The 24,186-nt window shown below is 49.1% G+C and overlaps 1 protein-coding gene across 1 annotated transcript; it reads right to left on the bottom strand.

Moving 5' to 3' along the window:
- Positions 1-1,649: 1,649 nt before the first annotated feature.
- MANSC4 (MANSC domain containing 4) lies at positions 1,650-22,650 on the bottom strand. Its single transcript, XM_068272946.1, has 4 exons — positions 22,563-22,650; positions 9,515-9,778; positions 6,129-6,263; positions 1,650-2,503 (listed from the first exon to the last, which is right to left on the bottom strand). The coding sequence occupies exons 2-4, from the start codon at positions 9,750-9,752 to the stop codon at positions 1,803-1,805; spliced, it is 1,074 nt and encodes a 357-aa protein (XP_068129047.1). The 5' UTR covers positions 9,753-9,778; positions 22,563-22,650; the 3' UTR covers positions 1,650-1,802.
- Between the last annotated feature and the right edge of the window lie 1,536 nt (positions 22,651-24,186).

Raw genomic sequence — 24,186 nt, 5'->3', positions numbered from 1 at the left:
AAACCATAGACCCTGAACAAGCATGCAGCAGGTCGGGGGTTACTGACATTATTGTCAGATCTGACAAGGTTAGCTGCATGCTTGTTTCTGGTGTAATTCAGTTCACTACTGCAGCCAAATAGATCAGCAGGGCTGCCAGGCGACTGGTATTGTTTAAAAGGAAATAAATATGGCAGCCTCCATATCACTCTCACCTCGGGTTCACTTTAACCAGCCTGGCGCTACAGACGAGCTCAGCCGCGCAGGCCCTGCTGGGCCGATTTTTCTCAAATAAAAAGGTGCGCACGCAGCCGGCACTTTGCCAGCCGCGTGTGCTACCTGATCGCCGCCGCAGCGCGGCGATCCGCCGCATGCAGTAGCGAAAGAGGGTCCCCCCAGCCGCCCGAGCCCAGCGCAGCTGGACCAAACAGTTCCGGCCAGCACTAAGGCCTGGATCGGAGGCGGCTGACGTCCATGACGTCACTCCACTTGTCGCCATGGTGACGAGGAAAGCGAAACAAGAAAGGCCGCTCATCGCGACAGAAGTATGCAACAGGAGCGCCCTTTAGTGGGCTTTCATGCAGCCAACTTTTAGTTGGCTGCATGCGATAGTTTTTTTTTTATTAAAAAAAACTGTCCGGTCGCTAGCCTGACGATCTTAATAGAACGCCAGGCTGGTTAAGGAAGCTCCAGGTAAGTATGGTACCTGAGACGCTTCACATCTCGGGTACACTTGAGAGGGATATGAAGACTTCCAGATTTATTTCCTTTTAAACAATACCAGAAGCCTGGCTTCCTGCTGATCTTTTTGACTGAAGTTGTGTCTAAGTCACACATTTGAAACAAGCATGGATAATCCCCTCAGACTTGAGTCAGAGCACCTGATCTGCATGCTTGTTCAGGGTCTATGGTTAAAGTATTAGAGGCAGAGGATCAGCAGGACAGCCAGGCAACTTGAATTTTTTAAAAGGAAATAAATCTGTCGGCCTTCCCTGAGGCAAGAGGACTTTTCTCACCTCAGGTTCCCTTTATGCAGGCCATAAACGCATCCATTTTCCTATTTCAGTCTGATCGAATTTGCCAGGAATCTGTTGTACAATATGTCAGATCAATATGAATTTTGATCAAACCTTACCATAAATCAATCATAATTATTGATCACAGTGGCAATTTTTGCTTTTGTTTAAAGGATACCAGAGCTGAAGTAAATAGGAAAAACGGGGGGAACAGACATGTAGTGGAAGCTGTTCTGTTGCCCCCAGCTCCACCCCCCCTCCTCTGTTCTGCCCCTCCAATCCTACCTAAATGAGAAATGTTGTGGCCGGTAGCGCACTGTGCATGACGTAGTCATAAGGTAATGCGCAGTGCACTCCCGGCCACGGGTGAGTGATGTAGGACACGCGCAGCCGGGCCTGTGCACCTATGCCTGACCGGAAGAGGCTGCCGTGGGGCATTTAGGAAGTATTGGAGGGGCAGAGAGGAGAGTGGGGGGAGCAGTGGGCATTAGGACAGCTTCCACTACATGCCTGCCTTGCAATGGTCCCCACCCCCCTATTTACTTCACTTCTGGTATCCTTTAAGTAATTAACTTTACTCTAATAGGAAATAAATAAATACACCTTTTTTCATTCAAGTATTTTTTTGTTATATAGTAATACTGAGTTTCTGACTCTATGTGTAACATCCACAAATAAATATTCAGAGTTTTATACATATACTAACAAGTCCACATTTTACATGCTGAGCTTAAACATGTAGGTGTTCCAGTTTCATCCACTAGCAGGCAATGTGGAGCATGAGAATAAGGCCACTGGTGTGTGGGGTCAGTCCTTCTCTTTCAAAAGGGTCCATCTGATTAAGGTCCCTCTTACGGTGTTATTCGCCCTCCCAGGCTTGTACTGGCCTCTGCGTCTCCTCCAGCAACACCCAACTGCCAGTATGCCAGAGCAGCAACATAATAATGCTACCAAAGATCCAATAAGTGCAGGAAGAGCCCAAAAGGTAACTGTGGGATCTACACTTTCGTCCCCCTCTGTTTCAGAACTGATATTCCTTCCACTGTGGCCCTTGGTTTCATTGAGGTGTTGTTTGCTACTGTCCAAGTGGGCTGGACTGGGCTGGCCCAGGGGTGGAGAAGATGGCAAGATGTCTTTGGAGCCGAATTCCCCTCCGTGATGAGATCTGTCCCCAGATGGAGTGATATAGGAGCTCTCAGACACAAGGGGTGGAGTAAGTGGTGTTGAGAGGGTTGGAGGGAAGGACCGGAGAGGAGAGTCTGCAGGGGAGGGATCTTGAGGCGGGAGCTGCTCAGGTGCGGAGTAAACAGATGGCTGATAGGGGAATATAGGTGATGAAGAAGATTGTCGATTCCCATGGTTGTCTTTTGTTGATTGGTCCTGCGTAGAGATTGGGGCAGAGGAGCCCTGAGGCCGTGATATGTTCATACGATCCCATTTCAAAGATGACCTTAGGTTAAAGTCCACTTGTCCGGACTTATCAAATACTAGCAAGTCTGGATCAACACCTGCAAGTCAGAATTTTAGTTAGCATTAGTTGCAAGTTGTTCCATGTAAAAAAACAAAACAAAAAAAAACAAACACCTTGCCCCACTTGGTTGAGTGGACACAGATTACTGGAGGATACTGTCAGTTATTGGTTCAACCAAGAATTGACTGATCCCTCTGAAAAAACAAACAAACTGAAAACAATATTAACATTTTCCTGTTTTTTAATACAAGTTTTCACTTTAGAAATTATCATCTTGAAAGCTTTTTCCACTGTTCCAAAGAAACATTAAGGACCCCCCTTTACATATAATCTATAACCACATCCATTATACTATGTATATTGTGGGGGATCCAGGATGGATCCCTTTTTTCTTTGGGAGGTGGTTTGTCCTGACTTTCTGTTATCACTGCTGGGGGGAGGCATTTTGTAGTGTGGGGATCTCGTCCTGCAAAGTGAATCAACCCCCAAGTCAGCTAGCTAATTGTACAAGCTGTTAGTCTGTATTTCTCCTGCCTGGCTCTCGGGGAAATTGCTAATGTTGCTGAAACCCAAGATAAGCTGAAGACGTGTCTGACATTTCCACTGCCCAGCGGATCAACTGTATACACATCATAGCAACAGGGACGTGAGCCCTCTGCTGCACATGCGCACTGTCCCAGTTTGAAACATAATGTATGGTTCTCATGGAATTACATTTTAAAATATGTGGCGTTTATGGCTCTTTTAGCTAAAAAGGATTCCTGACCCCTGCCCTAGGGTTACTTTTCTCATTACAGGTTCACTTTGAGGAAAATTTGTTTCAGGCAGTCTGTAGTGCACAACACAGTACACAGTATTCCAGCTTTTGCATTGAGCCTGTTTCCCCTTCAGTGTAACCCTTGGCTGAAGCTACTCTTATCTAAAGTTTAGATAGTTTACACAGCATTTCTAGCTGCAAACAGCTTCAAAAGTTTGATTATTTATTCCTGTGATAGAATGAGGGCAGCCATGTTCTGTTTGCCACATTGTCACAGGCTGAGGGCAGGAGATGCTATCAGCTTGCCTCTGTGTAAATTCAGTCCCCTCCCTCCTCCCCTCTGCAATCAATGGCTAGTAACCTCCTCCTCCTCCTGCCCAGGCTGAGCTCCTATAAGCCCTTGCTACAGTGCCAAGGCACAAAAGGAGCTGTGGGCGAGGCTTGTTTTATTTATAGGGAATTCGATTATTAAAACAAAACAAAAAAAGTATTTGGCGTGAGGAATGCCCTATAAACTGTATGAAAGGAACACAATTATGCAATGAGTAAAAGTTTATCTCGGATCCACTTTAAGCTCTTTCCTCCTCTTTACATAGAGCATGGGCGTTTATATGAAGAAAGGTGAGTTTATAGGTTGTTGTGCCTGGGCACCAAATATATGAAAAAACAGCTTTGGTAGAAGGAAGTGGATGAGACTTGAAGTGGCCAGGAAGATTGTGAATTTCATCCTTGGGGGCCACAAGACTCTCAAAGTCGACTGTGGTGACGGCAGTGGCGTAATTACAATCAATGGGGTTCCACCAGCGAAACATTTGATGGGCCCGCCCAGTGTTCCCTTGGTATCCATTAAGCCACCCCGCTGCTTGGTTGAAGCAGAAGGAATAGAGATGCTACAATTTAGAATTCCTCTCATAGTTCATGACTTGACTCTTCTGTAAGTTGAGTAATTGGAAGAGATGAGAGTATTATGCTGGGAATACACGAGGCGTTTGTGCGCCAGAATTGAGCCGCTGGTTTGATACCATCGCGTCCCCGCTCGTCCTTGCGGGCATTTCCTAATCTTCCGTGCGTTTCTTCTATTGTTCTCCCCGCCGGTATCGAGCGCAGAATCGATCCGGCGGGGTGTCGGACAGGTCGGAAATTATCAATCGAGCCATCAGCGTCTCGATTGATAATTTCAAATGCACAGTGTATTCCCAGCACTAAAATGGCCATCCATCCGCTATGCGACAGTGATGTGATCCAATAAACAATGCATTACTCCTTTATCAGATATGTGTTGGAGATAAGAAATTGATTTACCATGTCGTTGATCAATGCACTTGTAATCTATGTGGCCACTGATCCCTCGCTGCGCCTCTTCCCGGTGCCCTTCTCTAATGCTGGGCATACACGGCGCGATAATGCTCCGGTATCAAGCCAGCGGCTCAATGCCGGCGCGTCCCCGCTCGTCCGAGCGGATCGATTCCCGCTCGTCCCCGCGGGCGCTCCTCATCTTCTGCTCAATTCCCCGCTATTGTCCGCCCGTGGGGATCGAGCGGGGAATCTATCCGGCGGGTCATTGGACCTGTCGGATATTATCAATCGAGCCATCAGCGGCTAGATTGATAAGGAGCAAACGCTCCGTGTATGCCCAGCATTAGACTGCCATCTTGGCCAGTCACAGTTTCGGTAATAAACTGTCCAGAATTGATGCAATGTTTGTCAGTAGGCTTGAGGATGTCAATAGATCATTGGTGGATTTGATCAGCGTGATCTAATGTGTTATGTTGAAAAAATATTGACCATTGCGTACAGGGGCGTAGCAATAGGGGTTGCAGAGGTTGCGACCGCATCGGGGCCCTTGGGCCAGAGGGGCCCCAAAGGGCCCTTCCTCAACTACAGTATTAGCTCTGTATTGGTCCTGTGCTCATAATAATCACTTCTATAGACTCTTTGAATAGTGGTAATCATTAGCAAATGGTTCCCCATCTCCTTCTTGTACCTCTGACATTGTAGTTGCCATTGGCAGATTTTAGTGCGCTGTATCAATTGTTATGTATAGAGTGCATGGGGGGCCCCATTGTAAAAGTTGCATCGGGGCCCACAGCTCCTTAGCTACGCCACTGATTGCGTAGTATCAACAGGATTTCCTAAACTGCAGTATAGTAAAGTAACATCAAGATGTCGCTGTAAGATGTAAAGTGCTTAACCTCCCTGGCGGTCTATTAAGATCGCCAGGGCGGCTGCGGGAGGGTTTTTTTTTAATTAAAAAAAAACTGTTTCATGCAGCCAACTGAAAGTTGGCTGCATGAAAGCCCACTAGAGGGCGCTCCGGAGGCGTTCTTCCGATCGCCTCCGGCGCCCAGAATAAACAAGGAAGGCCGCAATGAGCAGCCTTCCTTGTTTTGCTAACATCGTCGCCATAGCGACGAGCGGAGTGACGTCAGCCGACGTCCTGACGTCAGCCGCCTCCGATCCAGCCCTTAGCGCTGGCCGGAACTTTTGTTCCGGCTGCGCAGGGCTCGGGCGGCTGGGGGGACCCTCTTTCGCCGCTGCTCGCGGCGGATCGCCGCAGAGCGGCGGCGATCAGGCAGCACACGCGGCTGGCAAAGTGCCGGCTGCGTGTGCTGCTTTTTATTTCGCTCAAATCGGCCCAGCAGAGCCTGAGCGGCGACCTCCGGCGGTGATGGACGTGTATAGTCGTCCATACCGCTGAGGAGGTTAAATGGTATTGTGATTTCCTGTATTCACCCTGTGTTCCTCTCTGTTCTAAGTAAGCTGCGTTACCTGACGGTGTTGTATGATATATCTCTGCTTGTTTTTCTTCAGTAAAGTGTTCTAACTTGTTATACCGGGTGCACATTGAATGGTTTTGTCCTGGAATTGATCTGGACTGGGACTGATAGTAACTGTAGCTGTTTACCTGCGATGACAGTGAAGAGAATGGCTCTCTCGTGTAGCTGGACCAGGCAACTCTCAGGGTGCGGACAATGCACAAGGTGGCAGTTCATCATCTCATCACCCGTCTCTGAGTAGAACACAGCAACATTACAGGACTCTGAAAAACAAGAGCAAACTTCTGATAACTTTTCTCAGCCTCAGTTCCATAAAACTGAAATATACAAAATAAAATAACTTCTGGAGTCCATCACCAGCAAAAATGTTTGAATACTATTGTTTTCCATCCTTACTCCTTCCACTTCATAGAGCACCACAATTCATCTGTCTAACCCCCCCCCCCCTTTAAATAGTAAGTAACGGCACATGATGCTAGCCTGTAGGTTAGGGGTGCGTCTGTGCAGCATTGGCCCCATATATGTCACCTGAGAGATCGATTCTTGATCCTTGTGGACAACAGTAAGTAAATGTGTGTACCTATTTTAAAGAAAATCTGGGGGGAGGAGGGGTAGTCTCTTTTACTTACGTGTGTCTTCTTCCACCCACCATAGTCTTTAAAGCGATATTGTTACCATAAAAATCAAATTTTAACAGCAACTGGTCTGAGTGTATTAAGTGATAAAGATGCTAATCCTGCATTAAAAACTTGCAAAACTTTTTCTGCTGTTATGATTTGGAGTTATCACATACTTAAGGCGTACTGGCCCTTTAGTAGTCAGTGCCAAACAGTTGCATGCTGGGGGTTCTTTTTATCTATAATATATTCCTCCTCTTCCTTTTATTTCCCTGCCTAGCTTCTTATCTGAAACACCTCTGCTCACTTGTGTTTACAAGCAAGGCTGAGGTGTCTCAGTGATTGGAGGAGGAAAGGAAAAAAAAAGACAGTGCAGTTTCTAGTATACACCTCAGTGGGAGTGTCTGAAGACTCTGGGAGGAGGGCAGCTAATGAATACACAATGAGCAAGAGAAGGGAGGGGGGAAAACAAGAGTCAGGGAGGATATGATGTCAGCATTAGCTGGCAAAATGGCCACTGCCTAGAATAGGATTTTCTGCTTTTCCTTTATAAAATTCACAGTAATCATTACATGGATAGCACAATACATCTGTTATGCAAGTAGAAGTAGTATTTATCTACTTATATATGTGTTTTTTATTTCTAGGTTAGCATGGGTGTCGCTTGTTCTTTAAGATCCCTGTCCTCCCAGTCCCCTCCGTTGATCCGCTGTCAGCCCCAGCTTGCACTACAGTGCATATGCTAACCTGGCAGTGCACCTAATTGCGCTCCTGAGGACACCGAAGGATCGTGAAGGTTATGAGGGGCTGAAAGAAGCCCCAGGTAAGTAAAAGCCAACTTTTTCCCTCCAGTATCGGTATATGTGTCCATGGTTGTAATTTTACAATGATTATTCCATGTGCTTATTAATGATATTGATTTTATTGACTACAGAAGTATATTTTAACATTTGCTCCTTTGTATTCATTCCAACAGTTCTGGAGGTGTGTTTAGCTTTCTGAGACAACAAAGGATGATTTGCATATTCAGCAGTGATGCATTGTGGGAAACATCATGAGTACCTTCTGTTTTAAAGGAAATGTCAGACAAAAAACCTCTCATTGACCCCCCCTCGCACTCACATGCGCAGTTCAGTCTTATAGAATCAGGCATGCGCAGGGCTCTCACACCGGCAAAGCATGCAGGGACTTACACGGGCAACTAGTACACTGTAGCAAACAAACGTAGTCCGGCACTCAAATGCTTACTCTTGGGGGTTTGAGGGCTCCGCTCAAAAAGCACCTGTCGCATGTATAACTTAATGTTTCTCCTAAAAATCCCCACCACTCTTGAGCAAAGACCTTCACATAGGCTCAAAGTCCAATATAGGAGGCGTGCAGCAAGTAGGGTCAGTGCAGAGCACAACAAAACGCTTAACACATGTGAAGAAAAAGTACTGTGCACCTGTCTCCTTGTTTGATCTGCCGTTTATTTCCTTTGCACAGCCTATGGCATACAGTAATGACAAGTGTGGATAGACAACGTCAAACCTGTACTGTAGAAGGTGCTGCGGTGGTTGAGGGAAGGGTGACCAGGGACAGATGGGACGGCACTACAGCCGTTTCACGCCGCTCAGGCGCTTGCTCACGTGCGTGTCCGTAATACGGACGATCAAACGATAAACGGCAGATCAAACAAGGGCAACTTGTTACACGGGCAACTTCAGGCCGAATTTGCCAATTAATGGAGCTGCCAGCGGGACCGGGAGTGGAGCCTGGAGGACACCGGGGGACCTTGCGGGCTATGGTGGGCTGGAGGAAGTCCCAGGTAAGTCCATACTACGATTTTACGGAGAGCTCAGAGTCCCTTTAATTCAGTCTGGACGTACCGGTACGTCCAGATTGAGCCTCACTAACACAATCAGGATGTACCGCTGCGCGCACACTCCCGTCACACATTCATGGTGCAATTTACATGTCCGAGATTAGTGAATGGGAACATGTAATCCCCGAGCCAATCAAAGTGGCTGGGAATGAATGAACATGACTCCAATCAGAAACCATGTTCATTCATAATAAAGTAAACAAAAGATTGAACACTTCCTGGTAACCCAGAATAGTGTTTGTAGTACCATCTAGTACCAAATAGTAAAATTACAATTAAAATACATTTGAAGAAATACTATAGTTATTAACCCCTTCCTGTAAATATTTTATTATATCTTTTCATGGCACAATTTTAACATTTCACTTAACGGTGTACTCATTTTTTGTTGCTGGTGGTTTGGACACTAATTGGCTGTGTGTTGAGTTATTTTGATTTAGTACAGCAAACCTACAATGTTATACAAGCTGTACACAGACGACTTTACAGTGCAAGAGAGTGTCATACCATCAGCGTTGTCTCATAAAAAGATATAATAAAAATATTTTCAAAAATGTGAGCGGTGTACACACTTTTGTGAGATATTGTATGGAAATTAATTAGTTTTGCGTTGTGTTGAAGCATTGCAAATTGGTATTGTTCTCTATAACCTAGGTTCTCAACGTGTGGTACGCGTACCCCAGGGGGTACTTCTGATGGTTCCAGGGGGTACTCTGGCTCGATATACTTAACCAAGAAAAACAAATTTAGAGATTTAGAAAATGATAAATCTTATTTAAACAACACCTAATTAGTATTTTAGCCAATTAAAAGCAATAGTAAATGCTTGAAAACTGTTTAGAACAAAGTATCATGTACTACCATTAAATATATATTTGTCAAGGGGTACTTGTGATAATGTGTACTATGCTAGGGGGTACTTGGTGAGTACAGGGTTTTAAAAGGGGTACATACCAATAAAATGTTGAGAAACACTGCTCTATAACAACCAATCAGATTTCACACCTCATAGTTTGTATAGCCAGATCCTCACCTTGGTCGCAGCACTTGCGGCTGCAAAGATGGGCAGAGGGCTCCGGGTGTCTCTGTAGTACACGAGCTCCCCGCTGCTCGGAGCCAGTGTAGCTGAGGAAAAGGCCGGGAAACCTTCTGATCCAGCAGTCGTGGTAGAAGGTGGTGTGAGGGCACAGAGCACTGGACATACAGAGGAAGGGCAGAAAATCCACGAGTGAAGATAACAGGAGGAGAACACACTCCAAATTCACTGCCATGTCCAAGAGGCGGAGAAGAGGGTGTCCTGCCAAGGAGACAAACAGGGAAGACAAGAGTCAGCCTTGGCAAAGAATGAAAGACTTGAATTATTGCACAGGACACAAGGAAAACGCCTAAAGATCCACCCTGTGTGTATTTAGAGAGAAGAGCCTGTCTAATTCCCCCTCATCTTAAAGTACTCACAAGTGTAATTTTAGCTCTCAGCTGTGTCTGCACAGGAATTCAGCAGTCACGGCTAATATGTAAACACAGGATGTTAACCCTTTATCTGCTTAAATGAAACACACTGCAGATTTATTGCAGGAGTTCTGTAAGCTGTAACAAAGAAATGGTTTTCTTTAAAGCTTATTATTCTGTTGCTTATCTTTAAGAGCAAAGAGGAAGTTCTGAGTTCAGGTACTCTTTAACCTGCAACAAAAGACCCTCAGCATTAGCATGAAGTGAGAGAGTCGACCTCAGTTTACAGTGAGGTAGCCAGTTTCAGCATGGAGTGAAAGACTTACCCACAGTGAACAGTGAGAGAGTTACCCTCCATGTATGGTGAGAGAGGAATGGTCCTGCCCAATGTCCCACAGCATTCCCTTTTGTATCCCAGCCCTCTCCTGTGCACCCTAGCCCAGTATCCAGAGTATTGGGTGCAGCAGTATCAATGCTTCTCTTACCTCCTCCGTTGGAGTCCAGCGATGTGCATTCAGCCTCTCAGCTCACCTCTCGCTGCATACTCCCCAACTGTCATGATTTGGCATGGACTATCCTGGGATGGGAGGTATGATCCCATGTTCCTTGGCACCCCCTCTTGTGTCCCAACATCATCCTGTGCTTCCCTAGCCCAGTATGCAGAGTATAGGGTGCAGTGGTAGCAATGCTTCCCTCACCTTCTCCACCAGAGTCCAGGGTTATGTGTCTATCCTCGTCACTCACCTTTCGCTCTAGGGCTCAGCATCTACTCCTCCGTCACGTGATTGAGGAGAGTGAGATGCTGGGCACTAGAATGAGAGGTGACAGGAAGACACACATCGCTGGACTCTGGCAGAGGAGGTGAGAGAAGCATGGCTAGTACTGCGCCTGATACTTTGCATACTGGACTGGGGGAGCACAGGTCAGTCCCGCGTACCACTGAACTAAGCCAACAAAAGGAGCTGTAATTGTTTCTGACTGGCTGGCATGGATCACACCATTATTCAAATCGCATAGTCTGACTAAGGCCTTGTTTACATCTAAAATCGAAATAGCTGTCGCCAGCATTTTGCGATTTTGCATGTGATTATCTTTAGCGCCTCCTGGTGCTTTCCTGCACGTTGCAAATTTTTGTAAAGCGCTTTTCGAAGTGCTTTTGCAGAGCGATTTGTTTTTTCACTTCCTAACGTAAGTCAGGAAGTTAAGTCTTTGACCGGGAAAAGAAGTGTTTTGCGATTTCCCTATACCATCCATAGAGGCAAATCGCCCCAAAAATGGTGCAGGCAACGCTTTGGTAAGCGGATCGGAATTGAAGCGCTCAGATGTGAACACTCTCATAGTGAATCATTGCACAAGCACTTTTAAGGTGATTTTCAAAATCGCCGGGGCTTAAAAAATCCTGAAAGCTCCCTTAGTATGAACAGGCCCTAAAGTCTGACCACACTAGCCACATGCTTGTTTCTGGTGTGAACGTCACACACTACTGAAGATAAAAGAAGATCAGCAGGACTGCCAAGCAATCGGCATTGAATAAAATGAAATAAATATGGCATCCTCCACCATATCCCTCTCACTGAGGGAACAAACTGACAGCATTACAGAAGTGAGGAAGGTTGGGTTTTCCCCTGATGTTCCTCTGATGCAATGGTGGAATTTACAGTGCAGACACACAATGCATCCATACATATGGAACTGCAGTAAAGAGCTCTGTGCTGCTCTGACATCTTTATCTCTTCTGCTCTTCTGAAGCTTTTTATAGAAACATGATGAGAGACGAGACAAAGCTGCTAAGTGAAAACAAAAGCTAAAGACACAGGACATTTCGGGCTTTTGGGATGTGAATCATGAGCAGGGGGTGTGCTGGGGGTATTGAGAGGTGTACGTTTCTTCTTTGTACTGTACAAATACTGTACTATGGAGAGGGGAGGAAGAGAGGAGCAGCATGTGCTGTACTATGGAGAGGGGGGGAAGGAAGGAGCAGCATGTACTGTACTATGGAGAGGGGAGGAAGAGAGGAGCAGCATGTGCTGTACTATGGAGAGGGGAGGAAGAGAGGAGCAGCATGTACTGTACTATGGAGAGGGGAGGAAGAGAGGAGCAGCATGTGCTGTACTATGGAGAGAGGAGGAAGAAGAGGAGCAGCATGTTCTGTACTATGGAGAGGGGAGGAAGAGAGGAGCAGCATGTGCTGTACTATGGAGAGGGGAGGAAGAAGAGGAGCAGCATGTACTGTACTATGGAGAGGGGGGAAAGAAGAGAAGCAGCATGTACGGTACTATGGACAGGGGAGGAAGAGAGGAGCAGCATGTACTGTACTATGGAGAGGAGAGGAAGAGAGGAGCAGCATGTACTGTACTATGGAGAGGGGAGGAAGAGAGGAGCAGCATGTACTGTACTATGGAGAGTGGAGGAAGAGAGGAGCGGCAGGGCCGGGCCGAGGCATAGGCTGGAGAGGCTCCAGCCTCAGGGCGCAGTGTAGGAGGGGGCGCACAATTTATTCAGCTGTCATTCCTAATTGTGTTTGAAGCAGAAAGAAATAAGAAAAGGAGATACATGGAAGTGACTACAAGCCAGATAACTAGAGATTAAGGTGTTGGGGGCCCTGGGGTGCCTCTTAGTCTAAGAGCAATCTGTGTGTGACGGCTGGGGTGGAGGGATGGAGGGGCGCACTTTGGTGTCTCAGCCTTGGGTGCTGGAGGACCTTGTCCCGGCTCTGAGGAGCGGCATGTACTGTACTATGGAGAGAGGAGGAAGAAGAGGAGCAGCATGTACTGTACTATGGAGAGGGGAGGAAGAGAGGAGCAGCATGTACTGTACTATGGAGAGGGGGGGGGGGGAAGAGGAGCAGCATGTACTGTACTATGGACAGGGGAGGAAGAGAGGAGCAGCATGTACTGTACTATGGAGAGGGAGGGAAGGAAGGAGCAGCATGTACTGTACTATGGAGAGGGGAGGAAAAGAGGAGCAGCATAAACTGTACTATGGAGAGGGGGGGAGAAGAGGAGCAGCATGTACTGTACTATGGAGAGGGGGGGGGGAGGAAGGAGCAGCATGTACTGTACTATGGACAGGGGAGGAAAAGAGGAGCAGCGTGTACTGTACTATGGAGAGGGGAGGAAGAGAGGAGCAGCATGTACTGTACTATGGAGAGCGGAGGAAGAGAGGAGCAGCATGTACTGTACTATGGAGAGGGGAGGAAGAGAGGAGCAGCATGTACTGTACTATGGAGAGGGGAGGAAGAGAGGAGCAGCATGTGCTGTACTATGGAGAGGGGAGGAAGAGAGGAGCAGCATGTGCTGTACTATGGAGAGGGGAGGAAGAGAGGAGCAGCATGTGCTGTACTATGGAGAGGGAGGGGGGAAGAAGAGGAGCAGAATGTACTGTACTATGGAGAGGGGGGGGGGGAAGAAGAGGAGCAGCATGTACTGTACTATGGAGAGGGGAGGAAGAGAGGAGCAGCATGTACTGTACTATGGAGAGGGGAGGAAGAGAGGAGCAGCATGTACTGTACTATGGAGAGGGGAGGAAGAGAGGAGCAGCATGTACTGTACTATGGAGAGGGGGGGGGGGAGAAGAGGAGCAGCATGTACTGTACTATGGACAGGGGAGGAAGAGAGGAGCAGCATGTACTGTACTATGGAGAGGGGAGGAAGAAAGGAGCAGCATGTACTGTACTGTGGAGAGGGGGGGAAGGAAGGAGCAGCATGTACTGTACTATGGACAGGGGAGGAAGAGAAGAGCAGCTTGTGCTGTACTATGGAGAGGGGAGGAAGAGAGGAGCAGCATGTGCTGTACTATGGAGAGGGGAGGAAGAAGAGGCGCAGCATGTACTGTACTATGGAGAGGGGGGGGGGGGGAAGAAGAGGAGCAGCATGTACTGTACTATGGAGAGGGGAGGAAGAGAGGAGCAGCATGTACTGTACTATGGAGAGGGGAGGAAGAGAGGAGCAGCATGTACTGTACTATGGAGAGGGGAGGAAGAGAGGAGCAGCATGTACTGTACTATGGAGAGGGGGGGGGGAGAAGAGGAGCAGCATGTACTGTACTATGGACAGGGGAGGAAGAGAGGAGCAGCATGTACTGTACTATGGAGAGGGGAGGAAGAAAGGAGCAGCATGTACTGTACTGTGGAGAGGGGGGGAAGGAAGGAGCAGCATGTACTGTACTATGGACAGGGGAGGAAGAGAAGAGCAGCTTGTGCTGTACTATGGAGAGGGGAGGAAGAGAGGAGCGGCATGTACTGTACTATGGAGAGAGGAGGAAGAAGAGGAGCAGCATGTACGGTACTATGGAGAGGGGAGGAAAAGAGGAGCAGCATGTACTGTACTATGGAGAGGGGGGAAGGAAGGAGCAGCATGTACTGTACTATGGACAGGGGAGAAAAAGAGGAGCAGCATGTACTGTACTATGGAGAGAGGAGGAAGAGAGGAGCAGCATGTACTGTACTATGGAGAGCGGAGGAAGAGAGGAGCAGCATGTACTGTACTATGGAGAGGGGGGGGGGAAGGGAGGAGCAGCATGTACTGTACTATGGACAGGGGAGGAAGAGAGGAGCAGCATGTACTGTACTATGGAGAGCGGAGGAAGAGAGGAGCAGCATGTACTGTACTATGGAGAGGGGGTGGGAGGAAGGAGCAGCATGTACTGTACTATGGAGAGGGGAGGAAGAGAGGAGCAGCATGTACTGTACTATGGAGAGGGGGGGAAGAAGAGGAGCAGCATGTACTGTACTACGGAGAGGGGAGGAAGAGAGGAGCAGCATGTACTGTACTATGGAGAGGGGAGGAAGAGAGGAGCAGCATGTACTGTACTATGGAGAGGGGGGGGGGGGAGAAGAGGAGCAGCATGTACTGTACTATGGAGAGGGGAGGAAGAGAGGAGCAGCATGTACTGTACTATGGACAGGGGAGGAAGAGAGGAGCAGCATGTACTGTACTATGGAGAGGGGGGAAGAAGAGAAGCAGCATGTACTGTACTATGGAGAGGGGAGGAAGAGAGGAGCAGCATGTACTGTACTATGGACAGAGGAGGAAGAGAGGAGCAGCATGTACTGTACTATGGAGAGGGGAGGAAGAGAGGAGCAGCATGTACTGTACTATGGACAGGGGAGGAAGAGGAAGAGAAGAGCAGCATGTACTGTACTATGGACAGAGGAGGAAGAGAGGAGCAGCATGTACTGTACTATGAAGAGGGGGGGGAAGGAAGGAGCAGCATGTACTGTACTATGGAGAGGGGAGGAAGAGAGGAGCAGCTTGCGCTGTACTATGGAGAGGGGGGGGGGGGAGGAAGGAGCAGCATGTACTGTACTATGGAGAGGGGAGTAAGAGAGGAGCAGCATGTGCTGTACTATGGAGAGGGGAGGAAGAGAGAGGGGGGGGGGGGGAGAAGAGGAGCAGCATGTACTGTACTATGGAGAAGGGGGGGAGAAGAGGAGCAGCATGTACTGTACTATGCAGAGGGGAGGAAGAGAGGAGCAGCATATACTGTACTATGGACAGGGGAGGAAGAGAGGAGCAGCATGTACTGTACTATGGAGAGGGGGGGAAGGAAGGAGCAGCATGTACTGTACTATGGAGAGGGGAGGAAGAGAGGAGCAGCATGTACTGTACTATGCAGAGGGGAGGAAGAGAGGAGCAGCATGTACTGTACTATGCAGAGGGGAGGAAGAGAGGAGCAGCATGTACTGTACTATGGAGTGGGGGGGGGGGAAGGAAGGAGCAGCATGTACTGTACTGTGGAGAGGGGGGGAAGGAAGGAGCAGCATGTACTGTACTATGGAGAGGGGAGGAAGAGAGGAGCAGCATGTGCTGTACTATGGAGAGGGGGGGGGGAGGAAGGAGCAGCATGTACTGTACTATGGAGAGGGGGGAAGGAAGGAGCAGCATGTACTGTACTATGGAGAGGGGAGGAAGAGAGGAGCAGCATGTGCTGTACTATGGAGAGGGGAGGAAGAGAGGAGCAGCATGTATTGTGCTATGGAGAGGGGGGGGGGGAGAAAGGAGCAGCATGTACTATACTATAGACAGGGGAGGAAGAGAGGAGCAGCATGTACTGTACTATGGAGAGGGGAGGAAGAGAGGAGCAGCATGTACTGTACTATGGAGAGGGGAGGAAGAGAGGAGCAGCATGTACTGTACTATGGAGAGGGGAGGAAGAGAGTAGCAGCATGTACTGTACTATGGAGAGGGGGGGAAGGAAGGAGCAGCATGTACTGTACTATGGAGAGGGGGGGGGGGAAGGAAGGAGCAGCATGTACTGTACTATGGAGAGGGGAGGAAGAGAGGAGCAGCATGTACTGTACTATGGACAGGGGAGGAAGAGAGGAGCAGCATGTACTGTACTATGGACAGGGGAGGAAGAGAGGAGCAGCATGTACTGTACTATGGACAGGGGAGGAAGAGAGGAGCAGCATGTACTGTACTATGGAGAGGGGAGGAAGAGAGGAGCAGCATGTACTGTACTATGGAGAGGGGGGGGGAAGGAAGGAGCAGCATGTACTGTACTATGGAGAGGGGGGGAAGGAAGGAGCAGCATGTTCTGTACTATGGAGAGGGGAGGAAGAGAGGAGCAGCATGTACTGTACTTTGGAGAGGGGAGGAAGAGAGGAGCAGCATGTACTGTACTATGGAGAGGGGAGGAAGAGAGGAGCAGCATGTACTGTACTATGGACAGGGGAGGAAGAGATGAGCAGCATGTACTGTACTATGGACAGGGGAGGAAGAGAGGAGCAGCATGTACTGTACTATGGACAGGGGAGGAAGAGAGGAGCAGCATGTACTGTACTATGGACAGAGGAGGAAGAGAGGAGCAGCATGTACTGTACTATGGAGAGGGGAGGAAGAGAGGAGCAGCATGTACTGTACTATGGAGAGGGGGGGAGGAAGGAGCAGCATGTACTGTACTATGGAGAGGGGAGCAGCATGTACTGTACTATGGAGAGGGGAGAAAGAGAGGAGCAGCATGTACTGTATTATGGAGAGGGTGGGGGGGAAGAAGAGGAGCAGCATGTACTGTACTATGGAGAGGGGAGGAAGAGAGGAGCAACATGTACTGTACTATGGAGAGGGGAGGAAGAGAGGAGCAGCATGTACTGTACTATGGAGAGTGGAGGAAGAGAGGAGCAGCATGTACTGGACAGGGGAGGAAGAGAGGAGCAGCATGTACTGTACTATGGAGAGGGGGAGAAGGAAGGAGCAGCATGTACTGTACTATGGAGAGGAGAGGAAGAGAGGAGCAGCATGTACTGTACTATGGAAGGGGGGGGGGAAGAAGGAGCAGCATGTACTGTACTATGGAGAGGGGAGGAAGAGAGGAGCAGCATGTACTGTACTATGGAGCGGGGAGGAAGAGAGGAGCAGCATGTACTGTACTATGGAGAGGGGGGGAAGAAAGGAACAGCATGTACTGTACTATGAAGAGGGGAGGAAGAGAGGAGCAGCATGTACTGTACTATGGAGAGGGGGGGGGGGACGAAGGAGCAGCATGTACTGTACTATGGAGAGGGGAGGATGAGAGGAACAGCATGTACTGTACTATGGAGAGGGGGGGGGGGGAGGAGAGGAGAAGCATGTACTGTACTATAGACAGGGGAGGAAGAGAGGAGCAGCATGTACTGTACTATGGAGAGGGGAGGAAGAGAGGAGCAGCATGTGCTGTACTATGGAGAGGGGAGGAATAGTGGAGCAGCATGTACTGTGCTATGGACAGGGGAGGAAGAGAGGAGCAGCATGTACTGTACTATGGAGAGGGGAGGAAGAGAGGAGCAGCATGTGCTGTACTATGGAGAGGGGAGGAATAGTGGAGCAGCATGTACTGTACTATCGAGAGGGGAGGAAGAGAGGAGCAGCATGTACTGTACTATGCAGAGGGGGGGAAGAGAGGAGCAGCATGTACTGTACTATGGAGAGGGGAGGAAGAGAGGAGCAGCATGTACTGTACTATGGACAGGGGAGGAAGAGAGGAGCTGCATGTACTGTACTATGGAGAGGGGAGGAAGAGAGGAGCAGCATGTACTGTACTATGGACAGGGGAGGAAGAGAGGAGCAGCATGTACTGTACTATGGAGAGGGGAGGAAGAGAGGAGCAGCATGTACTGTACTATGGAGAGCGGAGGAAGAGAGGAGCAGCATGTACTGTACTATGGAGAGCGGAGGAAGAGAGGAGCAGCATGTACTGTACTATGGAGAGGGGGGGGGAAGGAAGGAGCAGCATGTACTGTACTATGGACAGGGGAGGAAGAGAGGAGCAGCATGTACTGTACTATGGAGAGCGGAGGAAGAGAGGAGCAGCATGTACTGTACTATGGAGAGGGGGGGGGGGGAGGAAGGAGCAGCATGTACTGTACTATGGAGAGGGGAGGAAGAGAGGAGCAGCATGTACTGTACTATGGAGAGGGGGGGAAAAAGAGGAGCAGCATGTACTGTACTATGGAGAGGGGAGGAAGAGAGGAGCAGCATGTACTGTACTATGGAGAGGGGAGGAAGAGAGGAGCAGCATGTACTGTACTATGGAGAGGGGGGGGGGGAGAAGAGGAGCAACATGTACTGTACTATGGAGAGGGGAGGAAGAGAGGAGCAGCATGTACTGTACTATGGACAGGGGAGGAAGAGAGGAGCAGCATGTACTGTACTATGGAGAGGGGGGAAGAAGAGAAGCAGCATGTACTGTACTATGGAGAGGGGAGGAAGAGAGGAGCAGCATGTACTGTACTATGGACAAAGGAGGAAGAGAGGAGCAGCATGTACTGTACTATGGAGAGGGGAGGAAGAGAGGAGCAGCATGTACTGTACTATGGATAGGGGAGGAAGAGAAGAGCAGCATGTACTGTACTATGGACAGAGGAGGAAGAGAGGAGCAGCATGTACTGTACTATGAAGAGGGGGGGGAAGGAAGGAGCAGCATGTACTGTACTATGGAGAGGGGAGGAAGAGAGGAGCAGCTTGCGCTGTACTATGGAGAGGGGGGGGGGAGGAAGGAGCAGCATGTACTGTACTATGGAGAGGGGAGGAAGAGAGGAGCAGCATGTGCTGTACTATGGAGAGGGGAGGAAGAGAGAGGGGGGGGGGGGAAGAAGAGGAGCAGCATGTACTGTACTATGGAGAAGGGGGGGAGAAGAGGAGCAGCATGTACTGTACTATGCAGAGGGGAGGAAGAGAGGAGCAGCATGTACTGTACTATGGACAGGGGAGGAAAAGAGGAGCAGCATGTACTGTACTATGGAGAGGGGGGAAGGAAGGAGCAGCATGTACTGTACTATGGAGAGGGGAGGAAGAGAGGAGCAGCATGTACTGTACTATGCAGAGGGGAGGAAGAGAGGAGCAGCATGTACTGTACTATGCAGAGGGGAGGAAGAGAGGAGCAGCATGTACTGTACTATGGAGTGGGGGGGGGGGAAGGAAGGAGCAGCATGTACTGTACTGTGGAGAGGGGGGGAAGGAAGGAGCAGCATGTACTGTACTATGGAGAGGGGAGGAAGAGAGGAGCAGCATGTGCTGTACTATGGAGAGGGGGGGGGGAGGAAGGAGCAGCATGTACTGTACTATGGAGGGGGGGGAGGAAGGAGCAGCATGTACTGTACTATGGAGAGGGGAGGAAGAGAGGAGCAGCATGTGCTGTACTATGGAGAGGGGAGGAAGAGAGGAGCAGCATGTATTGTGCTATGGAGAGGGGGGGGGGAAGAAAGGAGCAGCATGTACTATACTATAGACAGGGGAGGAAGAGAGGAGCAGCATGTACTGTACTATGGAGAGGGGAGGAAGAGAGGAGCAGCATGTACTGTACTATGGAGAGGGGAGGAAGAGAGGAGCAGCATGTACTGTACTATGGAGAGGGGAGGAAGAGAGTAGCAGCATGTACTGTACTATGGAGAGGGGGGGAAGGAAGGAGCAGCATGTACTGTACTATGGAGAGGGGGGGGGGGAAGGAAGGAGCAGCATGTACTGTACTATGGACAGGGGAGGAAGAGAGGAGCAGCATGTACTGTACTATGGAGAGGGGAGGAAGAGAGGAGCAGCATGTACTGTACTATGGACAGGGGAGGAAGAGAGGAGCAGCATGTACTGTACTATGGACAGGGGAGGAAGAGAGGAGCAGCATGTACTGTACTATGGACAGGGGAGGAAGAGAGGAGCAGCATGTACTGTACTATGGAGAGGGGAGGAAGAGAGGAGCAGCATGTACTGTACTATGGAGAGGGGGGGGGGTGGGGAAGGAAGGAGCAGCATGTACTGTACTATGGAGAGGGGGGGAAGGAAGGAGCAGCATGTTCTGTACTATGGAGAGGGGAGGAAGAGAGGAGCAGCATGAGCAGCATGTACTGTACTTTGGAGAGGGGAGGAAGAGAGGAGCAGCATGTACTGTACTATGGAGAGGGGAGGAAGAGAGGAGCAGCATGTACTGTACTATGGACAGGGGAGGAAGAGATGAGCAGCATGTACTGTACTATGGACAGGGGAGGAAGAGAGGAGCAGCATGTACTGTACTATGGACAGGGCAGGAAGAGAGGAGCAGCATGTACTGTACTATGGACAGAGGAGGAAGAGAGGAGCAGCATGTACTGTACTATGGAGAGGGGAGGAAGAGAGGAGCAGCATGTACTGTACTATGGAGAGGGGGGGGGGGAAGGAAGGAGCAGCATGTACTGTACTATGGAGAGGGGAGGAAGAGGGGAGCAGCATGTACTGTACTATGGAGAGGGGAGAAAGAGAGGAGCAGCATGTACTGTATTATGGAGAGGGGGGGGGGGAGAAGAGGAGCTGCATGTACTGTACTATGGAGAGGGGAGGAAGAGAGGAGCAACATGTACTGTACTATGGAGAGGGGAGGAAGAGAGGAGCAGCATGTACTGTACTATGGACAAGGGAGGAAGAGAGGAGAAGCATGTACTGTACTATGGACAGGGGAGGAAGAGAGGAGCAGCATGTACTGTACTATGGAGAGGGGGAGAAGGAAGGAGCAGCATGTACTGTACTATGGAGAGGAGAGGAAGAGAGGAGCAGCATGTACTGTACTATGGAGAGGGGGGGGGAGGAAGGAGCAGCATGTACTGTACTATGGAGAGGGGAGGAAGAGAGGAGCAGCATGTACTGTACTATGGAGCGGGGAGGAAGAGAGGAGCAGCATGTACTGTACTATGGAGAGGGGGGGAAGAGAGGAACAGCATGTACTGTACTATGAAGAGGGGAGGAAGAGAGGAGCAGCATGTACTGTACTATGGAGAGGGGGGGGGGGGGCGAAGGAGCAGCATGTACTGTACTATGGAGAGGGGAGGATGAGAGGAACAGCATGTACTGTACTATGGAGAGGGGGGGGGGGGGAAGGAGAGGAGAAGCATGTACTGTACTATAGACAGGGGAGGAAGAGAGGAGCAGCATGTACTGTACTATGGAGAGGGGAGGAAGAGAGGAGCAGCATGTGCTGTACTATGGAGAGGGGAGGAATAGTGGAGCAGCATGTACTGTGCTATGGACAGGGGAGGAAGAGAGGAGCAGCATGTACTGTACTATGGAGAGGGGAGGAAGAGAGGAGCAGCATGTGCTGTACTATGGAGAGGGGAGGAATAGTGGAGCAGCATGTACTGTACTATCGAGAGGGGAGGAAGAGAGGAGCAGCATGTACTGTACTATGCAGAGGGGGGGAAGAGAGGAGCAGCATGTACTGTACTATGGAGAGGGGAGGAAGAGAGGAGCAGCATGTACTGTACTATGGACAGGGGAGGAAGAGAGGAGCTGCATGTACTGTACTATGGAGAGGGGAGGAAGAGAGGAGCAGCATGTACTGTACTATGGACAGGGGAGGAAGAGAGGAGCAGCATGTACTGTACTATGGACAGGGGAGGAAGAGAGGAGCAGCATGTACTGTACTATGGACAGGGGAGGAAGAGAGGAGCAGCATGTACTGTACTATGGAGAGGGGAGGAAGAGAGGAGCAGCATGTACTGTACTATGGAGAGGGGAGGAAGAGAGGAGCAGCATGTACTGTACTATGGACAGGGGAGGAAGAGAGGAGCAGCATGTACTGTACTATGGACAGGGGAGGAAGAGAGGAGCAGCATGTACTGTACTATGGAGAGGGGAGGAAGAGAGGAGCAGCATGTACTGTACTATGGACAGGGGAGGAAGAGAGGAGCAGCATGTACTGTACTATGGACAGGGGAGGAAGAGAGGAGCAGCATGTACTGTACTATGGAGAGGGGGGGGGGGAGAGGAGCAGCATGTACTGTACTATGGACAGGGGAGGAAGAGAGGAGCAGCATGTACTGTACTATGGACAGGGGAGGAAGAGAGGAGCAGCATGTACTGTACTATGGAGAGGGGAGGAAGAGAGGAGCAGCATGTACTGTACTATGGACAGGGGAGGAAGAGAGGAGCAGCATGTACTGCATGTACTGTACTTTATTTAGGTGCCTGTACCCCGCAGACTGGCCACAGAGAGAATCATGTTTCACCAAACAGGATGACCAGGTGAAGGTACACAAGCTGCTAGCAGTGTACCTATGGCAGATCCTGCACACAGCATCATTTAAATCGTTACTTCACCACATTCCTTGTGTATATATTGCAGCCTATGCTCAAATCCACCTGACAGCAAGCTTAATGTACGTTCAGTGGCATAACCTCCGCATGTCCACTCACCTGTGTTATAGGTGGGCACTCCCGGAGGGGGATCATGGTGCTCCTAGGCTGCTGTGAAGTATCCTGCGTCCCCCTGTCTCCAGCATTCCCCTCATCTGTCTCTTCTTTCCCTCCATCACACAGCCCCTTCCTCCCCTCCCCTTGCAGAGGGTGTAACACTGATACCTGTGTTGGGGAAGGGAGGGGGGTGCTGGGTGGAGACAGCCTATTGGCTGCCACCTTAAAGGAAGCCAGACTGAAGAATCTGAAACTGTATTACTTACTTTTTTTTAATCATTATATTAATCTTTTAATACAGATATAATGAAAAGGGGAAGAAAGTGTGAAAATGGATTGATGTGTATGAGTGCTTTGTAACACTTCGAAAGCTCGAAAACAAAAAATCGCTATCTTTTAGCACAGCCTGATCTTCTATGGGCTAGTTCAGGCACAGGCAAGTACGGTGTCGATAACGCTGCACTGTTCAGTCTCCAAGCCGCCAGGAATATCTGCACAGGCAATTGAGTGCGGTCATTTACATGGATGGCTGCAATTGGCCAGATAGTGACCAAATGTTCAAGACCACTACCTGTAATTTCACCTGGCTGTCATTCTAAGTGTACCTAGTAGTGTGCACAAGTTGTAGGCAGGTGTGAACAAATGTTGTAAACAAATAATGCTTTAAATAATTGTTAATCATTTATTTTCATAAATCAACAAGATGCAGTGAACGAACAAGAAGAGTAATCTAAAAGAAATCAATATTTGGTGTGACCACGCTTTGCCTTCAAAACAGCATAATTTCTTGTAGGTACACTAGCACACAGTTTTTGAACGTACTCGGCTGGTAGGTCGTTCCAAACATCTTTGAGACAGGGGCGTAGCAATAGGGGGTGCAGAAGTTGCGAATGTATCAGGGCCCTTGGGCCAAAGGGGCCCTGAGGGGCCCTCCCTCAACTTCAGTATTAGCTCTTTATTGGTCCTGTACTCATAATAATCATTTTTATAGACACTTTGAATAGTAGTAATCATTAACAAAGTGCTCACCATTCTCTTCTTGTACCTCTGACACTGTAGTTCTCAGTGGCAGGTTTTGGTGCACCATGTCAATTGTTATGTATAGAGTGCTTGGGTGCCCCAATGTAAAACTTGCATCAGGGTCCACAGCTCCTTAGCTACGCCACTGCTTGGAGAATTAACCAGAGGTCTTCTGTGGATGTAGGCTTCCTCACATCCTTTTGCCTCAGTCTTCATGTAATCCCAGACTCCCTCAATGAAGTTGAGATCAGGGCTCTGTGGGGGCCATACCATCACTTCCAGAACTTCTTCTTTACACTGAACATAGTTCTTCATGACTTTGAATGTATGTTTTGGGTCGTTGTCCTGCTGCAGAATAAATTTAGGCCAATCATACGCTTCCCTGATGGTATTGCAAGATGGATAAGTATATCCCTATATTTCTCAACATTGAGAACACCATTCTAACCAAATCTCCAACTCCATTTGCAGAAATGCAGCCCCAAACGCTGAAGGAACCTCCACCATACTTTACTGTTGCCTGCAGACACTCATTGTACCGCTCCCCAGCCCTTCGAGGCATAAACTGCCTTCTGCTACAGCCAAATATTTTAAATTTTGACTCATC

This window comes from Hyperolius riggenbachi, chromosome 3, assembly GCF_040937935.1.
Source record: "Hyperolius riggenbachi isolate aHypRig1 chromosome 3, aHypRig1.pri, whole genome shotgun sequence".
NCBI lineage: Eukaryota > Metazoa > Chordata > Amphibia > Anura > Hyperoliidae > Hyperolius > Hyperolius riggenbachi.
The sequence above is the reverse complement of the archived record's forward strand: the minus strand, read 5'-3'. Positions and strand labels throughout refer to the sequence as shown.